Genomic DNA, 18,697 nt, shown 5'->3' with positions numbered 1-18,697 from the left:
GTTTTTACCATCAAAGTGGATAACCTCACATTTGCACACACTATATTGCATTTTCCAAGTATTTGCCCACTCGGCCAGCCTGTCCAAGTCACCCTGCAGCCATTTTGCATCCTCCCTACGGCACACAATGCCACCCAGCTTAGTGTCGTCATTCCCCTGCCCCTTGGGGTTGGGTTGCTAACTCAAATTGAACTTTTTCCTGGAGGTGTCACTGTATGAATGCCTGCCTTTTACCACCCCACCTACCTGCCATTGAACACCCAACATGTCCATACCTGTGGTGCCCACCTTCCCAAGCCACTCAGAAGACAACCCTAACTCAAGTCCTGTATGTAGCAGTGTTGTTGACCATTGCTCTTATTAAGAGCTCCAAATTTATAAGAAAAGTAATTTTGCTGCCAAAACATCTGCACCAAACACGTATGCATGCACTTGACCTTGCTGCAATTTTTCAATAAAAAACTGTGAATGTTGCACTGTAATCAGTGTCTCAGCTACAACACACCCTAACAGCACATGTAGAACCTGGTTCAGTGTCTTCTCATCTCTCTTCTGTACAAGCACAAAGAAGATCCTTACCGGTTGGTGGTTTTAGCATCGGTGGTGGGATCAATGGTACGATGATGGGGATATTCCCGTGATCCTTCGATCCAGCTGGTGTTTCCGACAGCCCGTTTCCTGCAGTCATTCCTGGAAAGCTTGAATTGGAGTTTGATGGCGAAGTAATAACACTGTCTTCAGATAATTTTAGTTTTGGCAAGGAGTTTTCTACAAATAGCGTGGAGAGAAAAAATAAACATTATTAAACATTTATGTTTAAGGACTAATGTTCAGCTGTGAATCTTAACTAAAGTTTTGGGGAATGGTCAGCTATCGCACCAGCAGCTTCTAAGATTTCATATGAAGGAATAATTTTACTGAGTGTTTTATCATTATAGGCCATTTGAATTGATAAATGACCTCTGAGTCTTCAATTAGCTTTATATTATTTTAATTCAATGGCTGGAATTACCAGGAACTGTAAGTAAAGGATGGGATCTGCAAATATTATTGCTTCCAAATATTCCCTTCTCTCAGTACAGCACTGTCTGGAGCTAGGTGTAAATAGAACATAGAACATAGAACAATACAGCGCAGTACAGGCCCTTCGGCCCACGATGTTGCACCGAAACAAAAGCCATCTAACCTACACTATGCCATTATCATCCATATGTTTATCCAATAAACTTTTAAATGCCCTCAATGTTGGCGAGTTCACTACTGTAGCAGGTAGGGCATTCCACGGCCTCACTACTCTTTGCGTAAAGAACCTACCTCTGACCTCTGTCCTATATCTATTACCCCTCAGTTTAAAGCTATGTCCCCTCGTGCCAGCCATTTCCATCCGCGGGAGAAGGCTCTCACTGTCCACCCTATCCAACCACCTAATCATTTTGTATGCCTCTATTAAGTCTCCTCTTAACCTTCTTCTCTCCAACGAAAACAACCTCAAGTCCGTCAGCCTTTCCTCATAAGATTTTCCCTCCATACCAGGCAACATCCTGGTAAATCTCCTCTGCACCCGCTCCAAAGCCTCCACGTCCTTCCTATAATGCGGTGACCAGAACTGTACGCAATGAAGGCAGCACGGTGGCACAGTGGTTAGCACTGCTGCCTCATTGCACCAGGGACCCGGTTTCAATTCTGACCTTGGGTGACTGACTGTGTGGAGTTTGTCATATTCTCCCCGTGCCTGCGTGGGTTTTCTCACGGTGCTCTGGTTGCATCCCACAGTCCAAGGATAGAATCATAGAATAGAATCCCGACAGTGCAGGAGGCCATCCGGCCCATTTGAGTCTGCACCAACTCTCTGAAAAAGGAATTCAAGCCTGTTGCCACAAGCTGTATTGTGGTGCCAATCAATGGTGCTGTAGTATTTAGGGTGGCAAGGTAGCATAGCGGTTAGCACTGTTACTTTACAGAGCCAGGGACCTGGGTTTGATTCCAGGCTCGGGACACTGTCTGTGCAGAGTTTGCATGTTCTCCCCGTGTCGGTGTCGGTTTCCTCTAGGTGTTCCAGTTTCCTCCCACATGTCCCAAAAAGATGCACTTGTTAGGTGAATTGGACATTCTGAATTCTCCCTCAGTGTATCCGAACAGGCGCCGGAGTGTGGCGACTAGGTAATTTTCACAATAACTTCATTGCAGTGTTAATGTAAGCCTATTTGTGACACTAATAAATATTATTGATATTATTATTAGTAACCCTGCACAGAAAACGTAACAGCAATCTGGGTCAGCTAGCAGTCACACACTAGACAGTATCGGATATATCTGCTGCAGTGCATACATTTTGGACAGAGAGACCTCTAATGATATGCAGTAACAGTGTATGTAACAAGTGTATATAACAAGTTTATGTAGCCTCTGACTAACAGGTGTCATGCAAGATATGATTAAAAGATCCACAATTTGGTTAGCAATAGTTTGGTTTACCCACAGTTTATTCAACATTAAATAACTAGTCTTGAACTAGATGTTCTGTCGTACACTGATTCATTTATTATCATAGTATGTGAACATAACATGGTACCAGGAGAGATTTGAATGGCACAGTCATCAAACGAAGAAGAAACATTGCGACAAGAAAAACGTGGTTCTTCAAATGGAAAGTCTGAACGCTCCAGAACAGCTTCAACTTACTGGTGAATGGAAATTGGCGCATATTTAATCAGCACTTCACGCTGTATGTCTCAGCTATCGGTCTGCAGGCACAGCCGGACTAGAGAAAAGTTGTGTTATTGCTCACGGTAGCAGGACCGCAGGTGATTGAAATATATAATACATTCGCATATGAGCAAGAGGAAGACAGTGAGAAATGTTATGCCGTGAGCAAGACAATTGATGGGCATTGTACACATAAGAAAAATGAAACATATGAAAGGTTCGTTTTCAAATGCGCACCAGAAGGCTGCCGACTCATTCGATAGTTTTCTTACTGACATTAAGCTAAAAGCGCAGACGTGTAACTTTGTGACTCTGAAATCCTCCATATACTCGCATGGCAAACATATAGTGGTAGCAGATGCATTATCCAGAGCTCCAACAACACACAATGTCAGCTCCACTGGAGGAGATGTACAGACTCACATAGACATGATCACTGATGCATTGCCAGATTCAGACGCAAAGTCGAAACGAATTGTCGAAGAGACAGCAAAAGATGAGGTGTTGCAGATGGTAATACAAAACCTTAACAATGGTTGGCCTAACAGAGAGCCAGAGATACTGGGCAGGATTCTCCGAGCCCGCGCCTGGTCGGAGAATCGCCGGGGGACGGGAAATTCCCGCCACGCCGCTCCGATGCCGGGCCGCGATTCTCCAGCGACCGGAGAATCGGCAGCAATCGCGCCCGTGCAGTCGCCACGGCGCCGGTTGGGGGGTGCTGAAATAGGCCCCCGCAGCGATTCTCTGCGGGCGACGGGCCGAACTCCCACCGAGTTCTGCCAAGTTCCGCCGGCGTGGTTCCGACCTGGTACCACCTGGCGGAACTCGGACCTTCGGCCGCGGTGAACGTCCTGGTTTGGGAGGGGGCGGGGAATCTGACTCCGGAGCGAGTGCCTCCACGGGGTCCAGGCACGGGGGCTTCCGATCGGCGGGCAGCCGCGATCTGAAGGGGGCCTACCTCCTTCCGCGCGGCCCGCTGTAAGCTCCCCGACATGTTGCTCCGCGCCGGCACGGAGACGGCAACCATGTGCATGCCGGAGCAGCGCGCAGCACTCCGGCACTGTGCTAGCCCCCTGAAGGCTGGTGAATTGCTGGGCCCGGAGGCCTGTTGACGCCGACGTACACCACTCCGTTGTTTACGCCAGCGTCAACACTTGGCCAGGATTTCGGAGAATCATGGCCACTGTATATTGACGTGGTATAATCCAGGATATACAAGACATGATAGAAAAATGTTAAATGTGTCAAAAGTATCAGCACCACAAAGAAAGAACCAATGCTGAAATACCATCAGCTCCATGGCAAAAAGTTGGAATGGATTTATTCTACCTCAATGGCAAGGAATATCTGATAGTCTATTCTAATTTTACAGAAATAGCCCTTCTGTCAAGCTCCTCGGCAAGTTGTGCGATAATGCATATGAAATCGACGTTTGCAAGACATGGCATACCTAAAACTGTGGTGAGTGATAATGCTCCATGTTTTAATTGTAAAGAATGGTAAGAGTTTGTGATGATATATAATTTTGAGCACATTACTTTGAGCCCATTATACCCACAATCGTTTGGTAAAGCGAAGAAGGGAGTTCAAATAATAAAGCAGCTATTAGAAAAGGCAATGGACAGTAAAACTGATTCGCATCTAGCTCTACTGAGTTACAGAACGTCACCTTTAAACTGTGGTTTGTCACCTGAAGAGTTACTGATGAATCGCCATTGCCAGACTACATTGCCATTCCACACAAAAACAAGGCAAAACGGAAAATTAAAATGGAAGCTGGAATCTCAAAAGCAAAAACAGAAAGCATACTATGGTAGAACAACCAGGAGTCTTAAACCTTTGTTACCAAGCAATGTTGTAAGGAATGAGGATCCTTATGGATGGCCTAGAAAAGCTACCGTACTACCAGAGGTAGGTCCAAGATCATACACAGTAATGACAGAACAAGGACAGATTTGAGAAGAAATTGTCGGGCACTGTTGAAAACAAAAGAAACTGCTCAAGAACAGCAAGACTTTTAGTGTTAGTGAAGACTTCCATCAACCTGAACCAACACAAACATTGGAAGAGTCAGACTTGAATATTCAGAACGATCTTCAAAACAGTGACCCAATCTTGTCAGATACACCGACAGATATTCGAAGTAGTAACACAGATTTACCAAGCATACCAAGGTTGGGAAGATCGAGAAGGAAGATAAAGAAATGAGAGCGGCTGAATTTTTGATTGGACAATAAAATTTATGAATTGTGTAAAGTACATTGGGAGGGATTCTCCGGTCGCCAACGCCGAAATCGCGTTCGGCGATTGGCCGGAGAATCCCTGTCTGTGGCGAAATTGGGGGAGGCGCCGCTTTTGCAATGCTTCGCCCCCTCGAAAACTGCGTACTCGCAGCGTACACCGCGCGCCATCGGGATGGCCTCAGGATGTCACCTGAGGCCCACCCACGATGCTCCGCCCTCGATGGGCTGAGGTCCCGACGGGGTAGAACACTTATCCTTTTTATTTTTGTGACTGAGTCCAGCACCGCCACAGTCGGGGGAGGGTGGGGGGGGAGCCATTCCGTGGGCAGGAGGGTTTTGGCGGGGGCTTGGGGCACTGGTGGGGGGGTGTTCTGTGGGTGGCGAGGCTGATCACAGGGGGGCAGTTTTTGGCAGGCCGGGTCCATGCGCGGCCGGTGCCATGTTGCACGGCCCGGCTGCTGCAGGCCGCCGCCGTGTGCATGCGTGGCCACAGACCCGGCAATTCTCCGGCCGTATCCGCAGGTAACATCTTGCTAGCCCCCCACCAGGTGGAGGATCGGTGCAGCTTTTGCGCAATTTTTTTCAGGCATAAAAAGCCACTGTTCCTACACCAGTGTCAGCACTTAGTCTTCAAATCCAACCCACTGTTACTCATATCATGTGTATTGTTTACAGAAAGTATGTGTCATATGTTTATAAAATCTCAAGGAAAGGGGATGTAATGATCTGCAGTAACAGTGTATGTAACAAGTGTATATAGGAAGTGTCTATAGCCTCCGATCACCAGGTGTCATGCAAGAGGAACAGGACACTGGAATCGGACAGAGCCAGTCTTGATCAGAATTACAGAAGCTGCTAGTACCATGGTTAAAAGGGCGCGATTCTCCACCCCCACGCCGAAGTCGCCGCGCCGTCGTGAACGCCGTCGAGGTTCACAACGGCGCGGAACAGCCCCGGTCGCGACCGATTCAGGCCCTGACAATGGGCCAGTATCGGGGCCGCGTCATCTACCCGCGCGAGGCCTTGTCGCCCGCGTAAAAGCGGCGCCGATTAGATGACGCGGCCGGCGCCGCATAACGGACGTCATCCGCGCATGCGTGGTTGCCGTCCTGTCCACATCCGCCCCGCAAGAAGATGGGGGACGGATCTTGCGGGGCGGCGGAAGGAAGGAGGTCCTCCTTCAGAGAGGACGGCCCGACGATCGGTGGGCACCGATCACGGGCCACGCCACATTTAAGGTGAAGCCCGGTGCAGGATCCCCCCTCGCCCCCCCACAGGCCGCCCCCCCAGCGTTCACGCACCGCCCACGACTGTAGCGACCAGGTGTGGACGGCGCTGGGGGGAACCCGCAGTTTTGGCTTGGCCGCTCGGCCCATTCGGGGCTCAGAATCGCCATTTTGGGTATCTCCGGCGATTCTCCGGCCTGCGGCCCGCGAAACTCGACTGGCCCGTTCCCGCCGCTCGGGAGGGCGTCGGACCGGCGGCCCTGGAAATTTCGGCGGCCCAGGCGATTCTCCCAACCGGCGTGGGAGTGGAGAATCGCGCTCCCAGTTTAGTTCGCAATAGTTTAGTTTACCCACAGTTTATTCAACATTGAATAACTAGTCTTGAAGTAGATGCTCTGTCGTACACGGATTCCTTTATAATCATAGTACACCAACATAACAAGACCGACTGACATTAAACTGAGGGCACAAGACATGGGAAAACCAGCTGCCTCACCTCTTGGCACATGGCAATACATTCATTCATTTTTAGGATGTGTATTGTTAACACCTCGACTTATTGGCCAACCCCAATTGCCCCTTTCCACCTTCTTGAGCCGCTAGACTATATGTATTATCGATACGCCGACTGTCAGGAAGTTTGAGAATTTTGACCCAACAAAATTAAAGGAACGATGATCTTGTTCCAAGTCAGGATGATGTGTGATTTAACCCTTATCCTAAAAGGGTGTTCCCTTCTTCTAGATTCCTCAGCCATTCCTCTAACCTATGAAGCCCTTCATAGTCTTGTAAGTTTCAATGAGATCACCTCTGATTCTTTTCAACACCAGAGAACAAAGACCTAATTAAATCAGCCACTCATCATAGGACAACACTCTTATCTGAGGAACCAATCTAGTGAACCTTCAATATGCTGCCTCCAATGGAAGTATATCCTTCCTTAAATATGAAGACCAACATTGTACAGTATTCTATTTGCTTGCTCACCAAGGTCCTGTACATTGCAGCAAGACTTCTTTATTCTTGTACTCCAATCCTCTTTCAACTAAGACTAACATGCCATTTGCCTTCCTAATTGCTTGTTGTACCTGTATGTTAATATTTATTCATCCTTTGTGCGAGTGCACCCAAATCTCTCTGAGCATCAACATTCACAAGTTTTACACCTTGTAAAAAACGTTCTGCTTTTCTATTCTTTTGACTAATGTGAATAACTCTCTCCTCTCCCCATTAAACTTCACCTGTCCACGTACTTAAGCTGTCCATGGTACTTAAGCTCCCCCCTGTGGCCAATGCTGCGGTAATGGGGATGGCCCACCAGCGACTGGGGCGGAATCCTCCAGTCCTTCCCCTGTCAAGGGGGTTTCCCATTGTTCATACCCTCCGCTGCTGGGGAACTCGCATTGGGAAATCGCCATTGGCAGGATCAGAAGATCACCCCGGCAGTAATGCCCATTATAGATCACACCTCGCTGTGTATCATCAACAAATTTAGATACATTTCTCCCCTGTTCATCTAATTCATTACTATAGATTGGAACTAGCCGAGGCCCCAACATTGATACCTACGGCATTGCACCAGTCACAACCTGCCAACTTGTAAATGCCACATTTACCGCTACACTTTGCTTCATGACCATTAACCAATCCTCCATCCAGCTTAATACTTAACCCCCAACTCCATGAGCCAATGGGCGAGATTCTCCGTAGCACGACGACGAAATCGGGAACGGCGATCGGGTGGAGAATGGCTCCTGATGCGGAAATCGCGGCAGGTGGCGGTTTGATGCTGGGTCGCGATGCTCCGCCTCCTCAAAATCGGCATCATTTAGATGTGCGGCGAGTGTAGTCACAACCCCGTTGGAATGAAATTAGTGCACCTCCGATGGCCCGAGTTCCCAAGGGCACGGGCCACATGTGGTCTCAGCGGTTGCGACTCTGGCATGGCGCCTGCAGAGGGAGAGAGAGGGCGTGCGGTCAGTGTCAAGCACCACCCACTCGGCCGAGATCCATGCCACTGGACGGAGGGGGGAGTGGGGGGGGGCATCTGCCAGGGCTGGCAGCCCTGCGCATGTGCAGCACAGACCCGGCGATTCTCCAACCATTTTCCACGCGTTTCGCAGGTGTTTCATGCAGCCGGTGCTAGCCCTTCACCAGTCGCGGATTCGGTGAGGGTTTGCGCCGATTTTCCCGTCGTGAAACACCACGGATCCTCCGTTGCTGTCGGCAATTAGCCTCAGGATCTGTCAAGAAATTGCCGTATTTGAGCTGTAAATACAAGTTGATCTCATCTCAGAAAGATAGGGCTGTTACTCAATAGTGAAAGCAGCCTTTCAAAGATGTGGGCCAGGATTCACGATTTTGTTCTCCCCACTACCGCGTGAGAGTGAACGGAGAATTTGGCGCTCAGCTGAAACTTCATTCACTGCAGTGGAACCAGTGAATCCCAGTAGCGGGCAAGGTCAGAGAATTCCGGCCGTGATTTAGGTTTCTGCAGTGTCACTCGATCTCAGTTTAAAAATAAATTTTGAGTACCCAATTCATTTGTTGCAATGAAACGGCAATTTAGCGTGGCCAATCCACCTACCCTGCACATCTATGGGTTGTGGGGGTGAGACCCACGCATACAAGGGGAGTGTGTGCAAACTCCACATGGACAAGTGTCCCAGAGCCGGTATCGAACCTGCGACCTTGGTGCCATGAGGCAGCAGCACTAACCACTGCACTGCGCCATTGCCCTCCACCCCGATCTCTTTGCCCCAAAACAGGAACAGTGAATCCGTAGAGTCTCATTCTTGCAGAGAGCAAATTGAGCTGGCAGATTACAGAAAGGTAAATTTGTTTAAAAAATAGTTTTTTCCTACTTTTGTTCTTTTTCTCTCTCAATCTAACCTTTCCCAGTTCTTTTCTCTCTCTGTACCTAATGTGACTCTAATTCAGCTCCTTTTCGAACAAACAAAAAAGGAGCAGGACTAGGCCCAGTCCCTGAGGCTGACCCACAATTTAATAAGATCATAGCTAATTTGGCAGTAACCTCAAATCCACATCTCACGTACCTCTGATATCCTTTCACACCCCTGCTCATCAAGAATCTATATACCGATGCCTTAAAAATATTCAGACTCTGCTTCCACTGTCTTTTGAGGAAGAGAGCTCCAGTGACTCACAACTGTCTGAGAGAAAAACATTTGCCTCATCTCCATTTTGGTAACCCCTTATTTTTAAACAGCGACCCTTAGTTCTAGATTCTCTAACAAGAGGAAACATCCTCACCACATCCACCCTGTCAAAACCCCTCAGGATTTTTCTGTTTCAATCAAGTCACCTCTTACTCTTCTAAAGCACAGTGTATACAAGCCTAGCCTGTTTAACCTTCCCTCACAAGACAACCTGCCCATTTTAGGTATTTCTCTGAACTACATCCAGTGCTTTTAATTCTTCCTTAAATATGGTGACCAATTCTGTATATGATGCTCCAGATGTGGCCTCACTAATGCCCTGTATAACTGAAGCATAACCTCCCTACTTTTGTATTCTATTCCCCTGTACCAATAGATAACATTCTGTTAGCTTTCCTAATTACTTTCTGACCCTGCGTACTAGCCTTTGGTAATTCCATAACCATAGAATCCCTGCAGTACAGGGGAGGCCATTTGGCCCATCGAGTCTGCACCAACTCTCTGAAAGAGCACCCTACCTAGGCATATTCCCCCACCCTAAACCCATAACCCCACCTAATCAGCACATCTTTGGATGTTAAGGGTCATGTTAGCATGATCAATTCACCTCACCTGCACATCTTTGGACATTCCTGAACCAGGACACCCAGATTCCTCTGCATCTCAAAACTCTACAATCACTCACCATTTAGATGATGGGTGAGATAGACCAGCCACGCCGCGCCCGACCAAGAGTGCGATGTGGCCAGTATATGCAGGGTAAGGCCTCCTGCAGGCTTCCCAGCAGCCAGAATTCCTCTCACAATGGGCAGAATCAGGCTGCAGGAGTTCAAGTAGGTTTCCCAGATATCTACTGGCCTCCCGGGATCTACTGGCCTCCCGGGATCTACTGGCCTCCCGGGATCTACTGGCCTCGCCAGGGAGGCCTCAGCCGCGCACATTCCAGTACTGGTACACACAAAACCGGACCGGGCAGAATGGTACCTGGGGGTTGCAGGGCAGGTAAGTTGGGGCCTCTGGGATGTTGGGGGGTATGAGCGTCCTGGAAAGGGGGGGGCTGTAAGGGAGTGTGGAGGGGCCTGAAGAGGGGGGCCCTCAGGGACCCCATAACAGGGTGTCCTCACTTGGGGGGCATTATAGGCAAGGGTTTAGAGAACCCCAAAGTATATCATGGAGTTCACCTGACCCACAACTTTAAATAGATTTTGATTATGGGGAGCACAAGGGCCCATTTTACAGGTGTGGTGCAACAGAGAGCTAAAGTATGTTTAAAACAAAACAATGTTTATTCTATGAATCCAGTTAACATTTTATAAACACACAGTAAAGATCTTATCAACTACAAACACTGATACTTTCCCAAATACAATATTCTATAGGTAATCCTTAATAACTCCCCAAACAACATCCATAAGTTAAATCCTTTTTAAAATAAAGACGGCAGGTTTAAATGCTCTACAGAAACAGGTATTACTTTGAAATCATCAATGATCTGAAGACATTGTTTAGCTTGTGGAGAGAAGAGATCATTATACAGCTGCTTGCTTTGAATGTAGCTCTCCACCTCTGAAAGCGAAACCAATCACACTGCAGCTGCCAGCTCAAAACAAAAGTGAAAGACAGACAGCCCAGCTCCACCCACACACTGACATCACTGCAGCTATTTGATAAACACCCATTTCTTAAAGGTACATCCACCTGACAGTGGGTAATGCCCATGTGTGTGGGGGGTGACATTGCCCATGGGTCGGGTGTGTGGGGGACACTCAAGCTCACTTTGAGATTGGGGAATCCTTTCAAAATGGCGCCCATGCTCTGAGGAGCCGCTCTGGCCAGTCTGTTCAGCTTCCCAGTGCTGAAAATAATTCTACATGTGACTGCATGGTTAGATAGCGGTGGGAAGCTCGCCGACGGAACCGACGGGAAACGCCCTGCAAAACCCGCCACAAATGACACTTAGAAACCTTTCCGTTAGATCACGCCCAATATCTTTCCCTTTTATTCTTCCTGCCAAAAAGGCCAATTTCACATTTCCCAACACTATACTCCATTTGCCATTGAACCTACCTATATTTTTTTTGTAGACTCCTTTGTCCTTACTTTTCAACCTACCTTTGTGTCATCAGCAAATTTGGCAACCATCCCTTCTATCGCTCCATGCAAGTCATTCATATAAGGCATTTATTTTCTTCTCTGTCATTCCTCCGAATTTCTCTCGTCAAATCATTGTTTTAGATGAGAGAATGCTGGTCTCATTGTTCATCAAGACCCCAGATGCCCTTGCTGCAGCATTATCAGCTGGCGTCTCCACTAACATGTGGCACAAAACATTTGAGTTTAAGGGTGAGGAGAGCAGAATGTAATCAACAGTGCACACCATTTGATGGCCCACTTCAGCAAAACATGGCCGTTACTTCACCAACTTTCTGTCCTCCTCCTGAACGTGTTGATTTATTAGTGGGTTCCTTTTCCACAGGTGTTCATACTGAATCAAGTAACCGATTCTCTCCTGATGCAGGGATTTGACCACACAGCTGTGTAGAATCTGTCTTCATCCACCATATATACACATCCAAATCCATTGGGGGACTGGAAGCCCCGAGCAATCTGGAGTGGTGCCTTCCTCCAGGAACTGTCAAGGTCAATTGCAACACTGCCCTAACTCAGTGCAAACCAGTGACTGGACCCGGGAACCTTGCTGTTCAACACAGCCCAAGTGAGGCCCTGGAGGATATGAAGGGGACGAGTAAATAGCAGCGACAGGTGCAATAACAGATGTTGCCAATCAGTGTGCTCTGAACAACTGACAAGTGATGATTATGATATTCTCACTGAAGAATTAATGACTGCTAATCCACAGCTGACAGAAGCTAATAACTCCATTTACTCACTCAATCACACCTGGTGCTTCACTTCAAACTGATCCAGGTATAGTCTCTGAATATTACAAGAATGGGAGGTGATTATGAAACAATTAAAAGTCTTTGGGGCCTTAATGGGCGAAACACTGGGAGGATGCTTCCCTTTGCTGGAGAGTTTAGAACGGGATGTCACAGACCATGAATAAGGGAGTTGGCCATTTAAGACTGAGAGGAGACAAAATGCCTTCACTCAGCTCATTTTGAAATCTTTGGAATTCACTATACCAGAGGGCTTAGTATTTGAGTATATTCCAGGCTGAGGTAGATAGATTTTTGGGCAATAAAGGAATCAAAGGATAGTATGTCCAATTCTGGGCACCATATTTTAGGAAAGATGCAAAGGCATTAGAGAGGTTTCAGAAAAGCACTGCTTTAAAACATTTGCTACCAGCAGGACTTCAGTGAAGATTAAAGCTGAGTGGATGAACGTTTTTGACTGTCACTCCGTGACGCATGGTTAAAAGTAATTAGCAGCACAATTGCAGATTTTGTCCTTCCAAATCGGAAAAGGAAGGAAGCGGTTAGTCCAGAATACACAGTTTCAGGAAGTCATTCACAAGTCTGGGTTTTGTACAGGGGCAATATAACTAGCTTTGCAAACATTCAACCTGCACTTTTAATTGTTGCCACAGAACGGCTTCAATTTAATGCCAGTTCTCACGTCTAATTTAAGCACCAAGCACTTGTACTTTACGTCATTTTCCCATTTAAACAGTGAGATTTGAGAGTCTCAGGATGACACAGCACAGAAGGAGGCCGTTCTTCCCACCGGGTCTATGACAGCTCTGTCAACAAGCTATCCAATTAGTCCCGTTGACAAGTGTTACAGTCCTAAATAAGTAACAGAACAAAATTAATCAGCACTTAGAGCATCATTCATAGCAAAAAGATAGTTACTGGAATCAAGTTATCTTAAAAAGTAAAATGACCAGAAGTCAATTTTATACCAGAGCTTGTAACAATTCCTGATGGTCCTTGTTGGAGGACCGATGAACTTTGATCTTGAAAACCTATGAAAAGTCAGGTCAGCAATTGCAATAAGGTCATGGTTCATTCCTCCTTTATATTACACTAGCAGTAGGCACTGCCAACAGTATCCTATAAATGTAACGGGCTATTATTGGGGAGATCTCTGGCAGGCCACACGTTCCAGAAATGGAATGATTGATGACACAGTGGATGTAATTCACATCTGCACAAACCTAAGAGGAAAACATCATCAAATATTTTTCCGAGTCACTGATTTTCACGGGTATTTTCTTATTGGTGAAAATGAGCCGAGAAAACAACGCCACATATTTTTTTTCCGCAAATCATCTCAGCAAATTATCCAACGTACTTCAAATATAATTAAATTACACTATTGGAAGTGAAGTTAACAAATTTGGAACATTTATTATATTCGGGAGTCATTTGGGAATCAAGCTTAACTGAAGTCCAGCAGTCCCAAAGATTTGCAGGTCCACTATTTCTTACCCAGTGTACAAGCCAGACCTATGTCTGCAGTTTACAGGAGTCTCTGTGGAATTGGGAATTCTACAAATCACACAGCTGGTGATGCAGGTATGGATCCCCAGATTTATCAACCAGCTAATAGTAGTGAAATAGAAATCCATCCTAACCCATTCAACAAATACATTGTGTCCATCAGTACAAGGGACACACTGGTAAGCAAGTTACACAGAGAGCAAGAAGGTATATGCCATTGTTAATTTAGGGCGACACGGTGGCGCACTGGTTAGCACTGTTGCCTCATGGGATCGAGGACCCAGCTTCGAGCCAGGCCCCAGGTCACTGTCCGTGTGGGGTTTGCACATTCGCCCTGAATCTGTCATGGGTGTCACCCCTACAACCCAAAGATGTGCAGGGTAGGTGGATTGGCCACGCTAAATTGCCCCTTAATTGGAAAAATGAAATATATATATATATAAACTTTTGGTATGCTTTTATAATTTATATGCTTTTATAGTTTTAATAAATGTATCTGCTTCTCAAGTTTAAGAATGCAAGGTAGTACAAGGAATTAGACAGGCTACCAATTTTGTCATCCAGTGTCAGCACTGAAGATTGAGAGTAAAGCTCCGTCCACGTAGTACCAACAATTTGTCCCAACTTCAGAAGAGCACTCTCTAGCTACACCAAGCTTATTTTGCCCCCTCACTTCCCACACCACCAATTCGGAGCAGCGTTATTCTTAAGTTGCAAATTGTAGGCAGTTGTGCCTTCTAGGTCTGCATAAAAATGACAGAAAGGAACTGTCTACAAACACTTTCTAGAATATACAGCACAGAAACAGGCCATTAAATCCAACCAGTCCTGGAACGTGTGGCCTGTCAGAGATCTCCCCAATAATAGCCCGTTACATTTATAGGATACTTCCTGGCACTACTATAATCCCTATACACACACAACTGTGTGGCAAAATTCAGCTCCAACTCCATCTACAAGTTTGATGATGGCACAACCATAGTGGGTCAGATCTCAAACAACGATGAGTCAGAATACAGGAGGGAGATAGAGAACCTAGTGGTGTGGTGTAATGACAACAATCTCTCTCTCAACGTCAGCAAAACTAAGGAGCTGGTCTTGACTTCAGGAAACAAAGTATCTACATCAGTGGTGCCAAGGTTGGGACTTCAGATTCCTAGGTGTGCACATCACCAGCAATCTGTCCTGGTCCACCCACGTCGACGTTATGACCAAGAAAGCACAATACGGCCTATACTTCCTCAGGAAACTAATAAAATTCGGCAAGTCCATATTGACTCTCAGCAATTTTTACAGATGCACCATAGAAAGCATCCTATGTGGCTGCATTAAAGCTTGGTATGGCAATTGCTTGGCCCAAAACCATAATAAACTACAGAGTCATGAACACAGCCCAGTCCACCACGCAAACCTAACTCCCATCCACTGACTCGGTCTACACTTCCCACTGCTTTGGGAAATCAAAGACCCCTCCCACCCAGCTTATTGTCCCTTCCAACCTCTTCCATCGGACAGGAGATATAAAAGTCTGAGAACACGCATTAACAGTTTCAAAAACAGCTTCTTCCCCGCTGTTACCAAACTCCTGAATGACCCACTTATGGACTGAACTAATCTCTCAACACATCTTCTCTACTGAGTAGTACCACACTCTGTGTGCTCACCCGATTACTGTGTCTATGTATTTACATTGTGTATTTATGTATATACTATGTTTTTCATGTATGAAACGATCTGCCTGGACTGTACGCAGAACAATGCTTTTCCCTGTACTTCGGTACAAGGGACAATAAATCAAATCCAAATCCGATAGGTACAACCTTGCTATTATCATGCTTGTAAATTTATCTCACACCCTCTCCAGTACCTGTTAATTATTTGAAATGTACTTTTTTATTAGATTTTTCAATATTTTATAAACAACACCACAAAAGAAGCAATAAACAACACAAAACAGGGACAGAACAGAACAAGAATTATTGTGAATTTAGGAAAAGGTAAATAACATAAACTCTATACCAAAATCCCTAATAGCTGACAGTGTCTCGATCATTCAAAAATTGAGATGAACTGTTGCCATCTCAGATAAAATCTCTAAATTGAATCCCTGATGGTAAATTTAATTTTCTCCAAATTTGAATTCAATACAAAACTGAAACTAAAAGACCAATGATAACTATGAAAACCATTGCCAATTGTCAAAAAAAACAATCTAGTTCACTAATGCCCTTTAGGGAAGGAGATCTACCTGGCCTGGCCGACATGTGATTCCAGACCCACCGCAATGTGGTTGATTCTTCAATGGCCAAGCAAGCCATACAGTTCAAGGGCAATTAGGGATGGGCAACAAATGCTGGCCCAGCCAGCGACACCCACACCCACTGAACAAATAAAAGAAGTAGCTAAAAAGTAGCTCTAGTTGGGTAGCTGAAATTTGTCTGCTAATTCTGTAAGCTGGCAATCCTCCCCAGGGACAGGTTCCCAACATGCTCAAATCCTTTCAATTTCCAGACGTTGAGTCCAGCCCCGAAGGTAAGAAAAGGTGGTTGTTACAGATAGGGGACAGTGAGGACAAGGACAGGCGTTTAAAATGTTGTTGGAACTGTTTCCAGATTCTAAGACAGGGGAGACCACCGCCGAGGTCGAGGAAATTCTGCCGGCGAAAAGGGCAATGGTGCAGTAACTATGACAAGGACAGTGGAAGTAGTACAAGAGCGAGCCTCCATCTGGCCCCAGATTGAACCGGGATTGCTGATCCACAAGAAGATTTTTTTGGATACTGGCAGCTCAATAAAAAAATGTTTGGGAGGTCCGAGCCCGTTGTCTTTCCCTCTGGAGCAGAATGCTGCAGTTCCTGGATTCTCGCCCACCCAGATAAAGGCGGATATTTATTAACCTTGATAAAAACGGATTTGAGCAGGAAAATGGGGAGGCATTGAAGGAAAAAGAAATATCTAGGGAGAATGTTCATTTTTATAGTTTAAAAACTGCCAGCCAAAGATAGAGGAAAGTTGTTCCATCTCTGACGGTCTGTTCTAACATTGTTGATTGGGCTGGAATAAATCACTTTGTGGAGTGAGGCCCAATTGTGGGTCACCTTGACCCCCAAGTAGCGAAAACTTGTACTGGAGAGGTGAAAGGGTAAAGTGCCTAAATGGGCTTGTCTACCAGGGGGTTGACCGGCAGTACCTTTTAATAATATGATAACCAGAACTTTAAGTGCAGTCCAACGAAGGTTCAATACAAATTAAGTATAACTTTTCAATTCTACCTCTCTAGAAATAAACTCCAGTGCTTGGGTTATTTATTTTGTACTGACCATATTAACCTGCATCAGCAGTTATGAAAGGTCATCAACTTTTACTGTTAATTCTGTTTCTCTCCACATATGCTGCTGCCTTTTTCCAGCACCTCCTGTTCCTATTTATGATTTTCATCATCTGCAGTGTTTGCTTTAGTTTAAGAGGAGTGAGCAAAGAGTAGACAGAGTGGAAGGTGAGAACCAAAGGACACAAATTTAAGGTGATTTCCAATGACACGAGGAAAAACATTTTTACACACTGAGTACTTAAGATCTGGAATGCACTGGCCGAGACTGTGGTGGAGGCAGATTGAATACTGGCTTTCAAAAGAGAATTGGATAGTTATCTGAAAAGAAAATAAATGACAGGGCTATAGGAAAAGGTGGGAGTGTGGGTGTAGGTGAGTTGTTCTTGCAAGTTCCGGCACGGACATTACAGGCTGAATGGCCTCCTTCTGCGCTGTAACTATTCTATGATTCTGTGATTAGATATCAGTCTAGCTCATGTGATGTCATTTCCTGTGACTGTCACACTGTGTAAGGCAGGGGCCAGAGCTACAAATATTAACTTGTCCATTGTCCAATCTCAAATCATTAGCTTTTGGGGTCTAAGGGAAAGTGTATCAATTGCCTTATCAATTGAATGAGGATTCAAACGCATTGCGATAAGTCGGTAAAGCTTCCAAAAGTACTGGACAGAGGCAGTAGAAAGTAGACTGGAAAATCTGAAACATTTCAAAATATTCTACATTGCTCTTTGTAGCACGATCAATCACTCAAGAGACGAGAAGAAATGGAGTCAATCGATGGCTTTATTACGCAGACTTGTTCCCCAGCAGCACAGTTACAGAATGCGGCTGCTGGGAGAACCCGGGCTCTTATAATCCGCCTTACTGGGTGGAGCCAGTAGTCGGCTGATCCAATCAGGACCCAGCGTCTATCCACCAATAGCCTCTCGGCATCACAGGGTACCGTAATACCCCTAATACATACCACCACTTTCACCCCTTGTTAAAAAAGAACCCGGCGGGGGTAGTGGGCCGTATGGTGGTAGGGGTTTACAGAGTCGGTACCTAGGATGCCGCTAACACGGCGGCTATGCTCCAATATCAAACTACCAGTACTACTTATAATGCCCCTTTTACTGGGCAACTGAATTATTTACAGAGGCATTTCTTGCTTTCTTATATGGATTCGATGAGTCGAATGGATGCCCTGGTCATCCTCGCTGATTGTCTCAGTCCTGGTAGTGATGCAGGCACTGGCTCGGGCACCGTCGTCTCTGGGAACGTAGCGACGCCTCTTCCTGCTCCACTACCCCTAGTCGCGACTGGGGGGAGGACCGATCCATCCGGGAAGGGGACGGCTGTGGGGTGCGCCGGTGGGAGGGAGGGGGTGTGTGGAGCTCCAGCGTGCTCCAGGTCCCGCAGGGAGACCGTGTCCTGTCGGCCGTCAGGGTACGCTCTCTCTACCTGACCGTTCCCCCGGGGGTTGTAACTGGTCGTCCTGCTCGAGGCAATGCCTTTGCTGAGCAGGAATTGACGCAGTTCGTCGCTCATGAAGGAGGACCCCCTATCGCTATGTATGTAGGCGGGGCAACCGAACAGTGTAAAGATGGTGCAGAGGGCTTTAA

The 18,697-nt window shown here is 46.3% G+C and overlaps 1 protein-coding gene across 11 annotated transcripts in view; it reads right to left on the bottom strand.

Annotated features, from left to right (window-relative positions):
* Nucleotides 1–18,697, bottom strand: part of sobpa (sine oculis binding protein homolog (Drosophila) a) — a 624,481-nt gene that overhangs the window by 407,162 nt on the left and 198,622 nt on the right. For all 11 annotated transcript variants that reach the window (XM_072499947.1, XM_072499951.1, XM_072499948.1 and 8 more), the window contains one exon: nucleotides 580–768. In XM_072499947.1, coding sequence (XP_072356048.1) covers nucleotides 580–768 — 189 coding nt within the window. The remainder of the gene's footprint in view (nucleotides 1–579; nucleotides 769–18,697) is intronic.

This window comes from Scyliorhinus torazame, chromosome 4, assembly GCF_047496885.1.
Source record: "Scyliorhinus torazame isolate Kashiwa2021f chromosome 4, sScyTor2.1, whole genome shotgun sequence".
Taxonomy (NCBI): Eukaryota; Metazoa; Chordata; class Chondrichthyes; order Carcharhiniformes; family Scyliorhinidae; genus Scyliorhinus; species Scyliorhinus torazame.
Note: the sequence above shows the minus strand (reverse complement) of the source record. Positions and strands in the feature narration are given on the sequence as shown.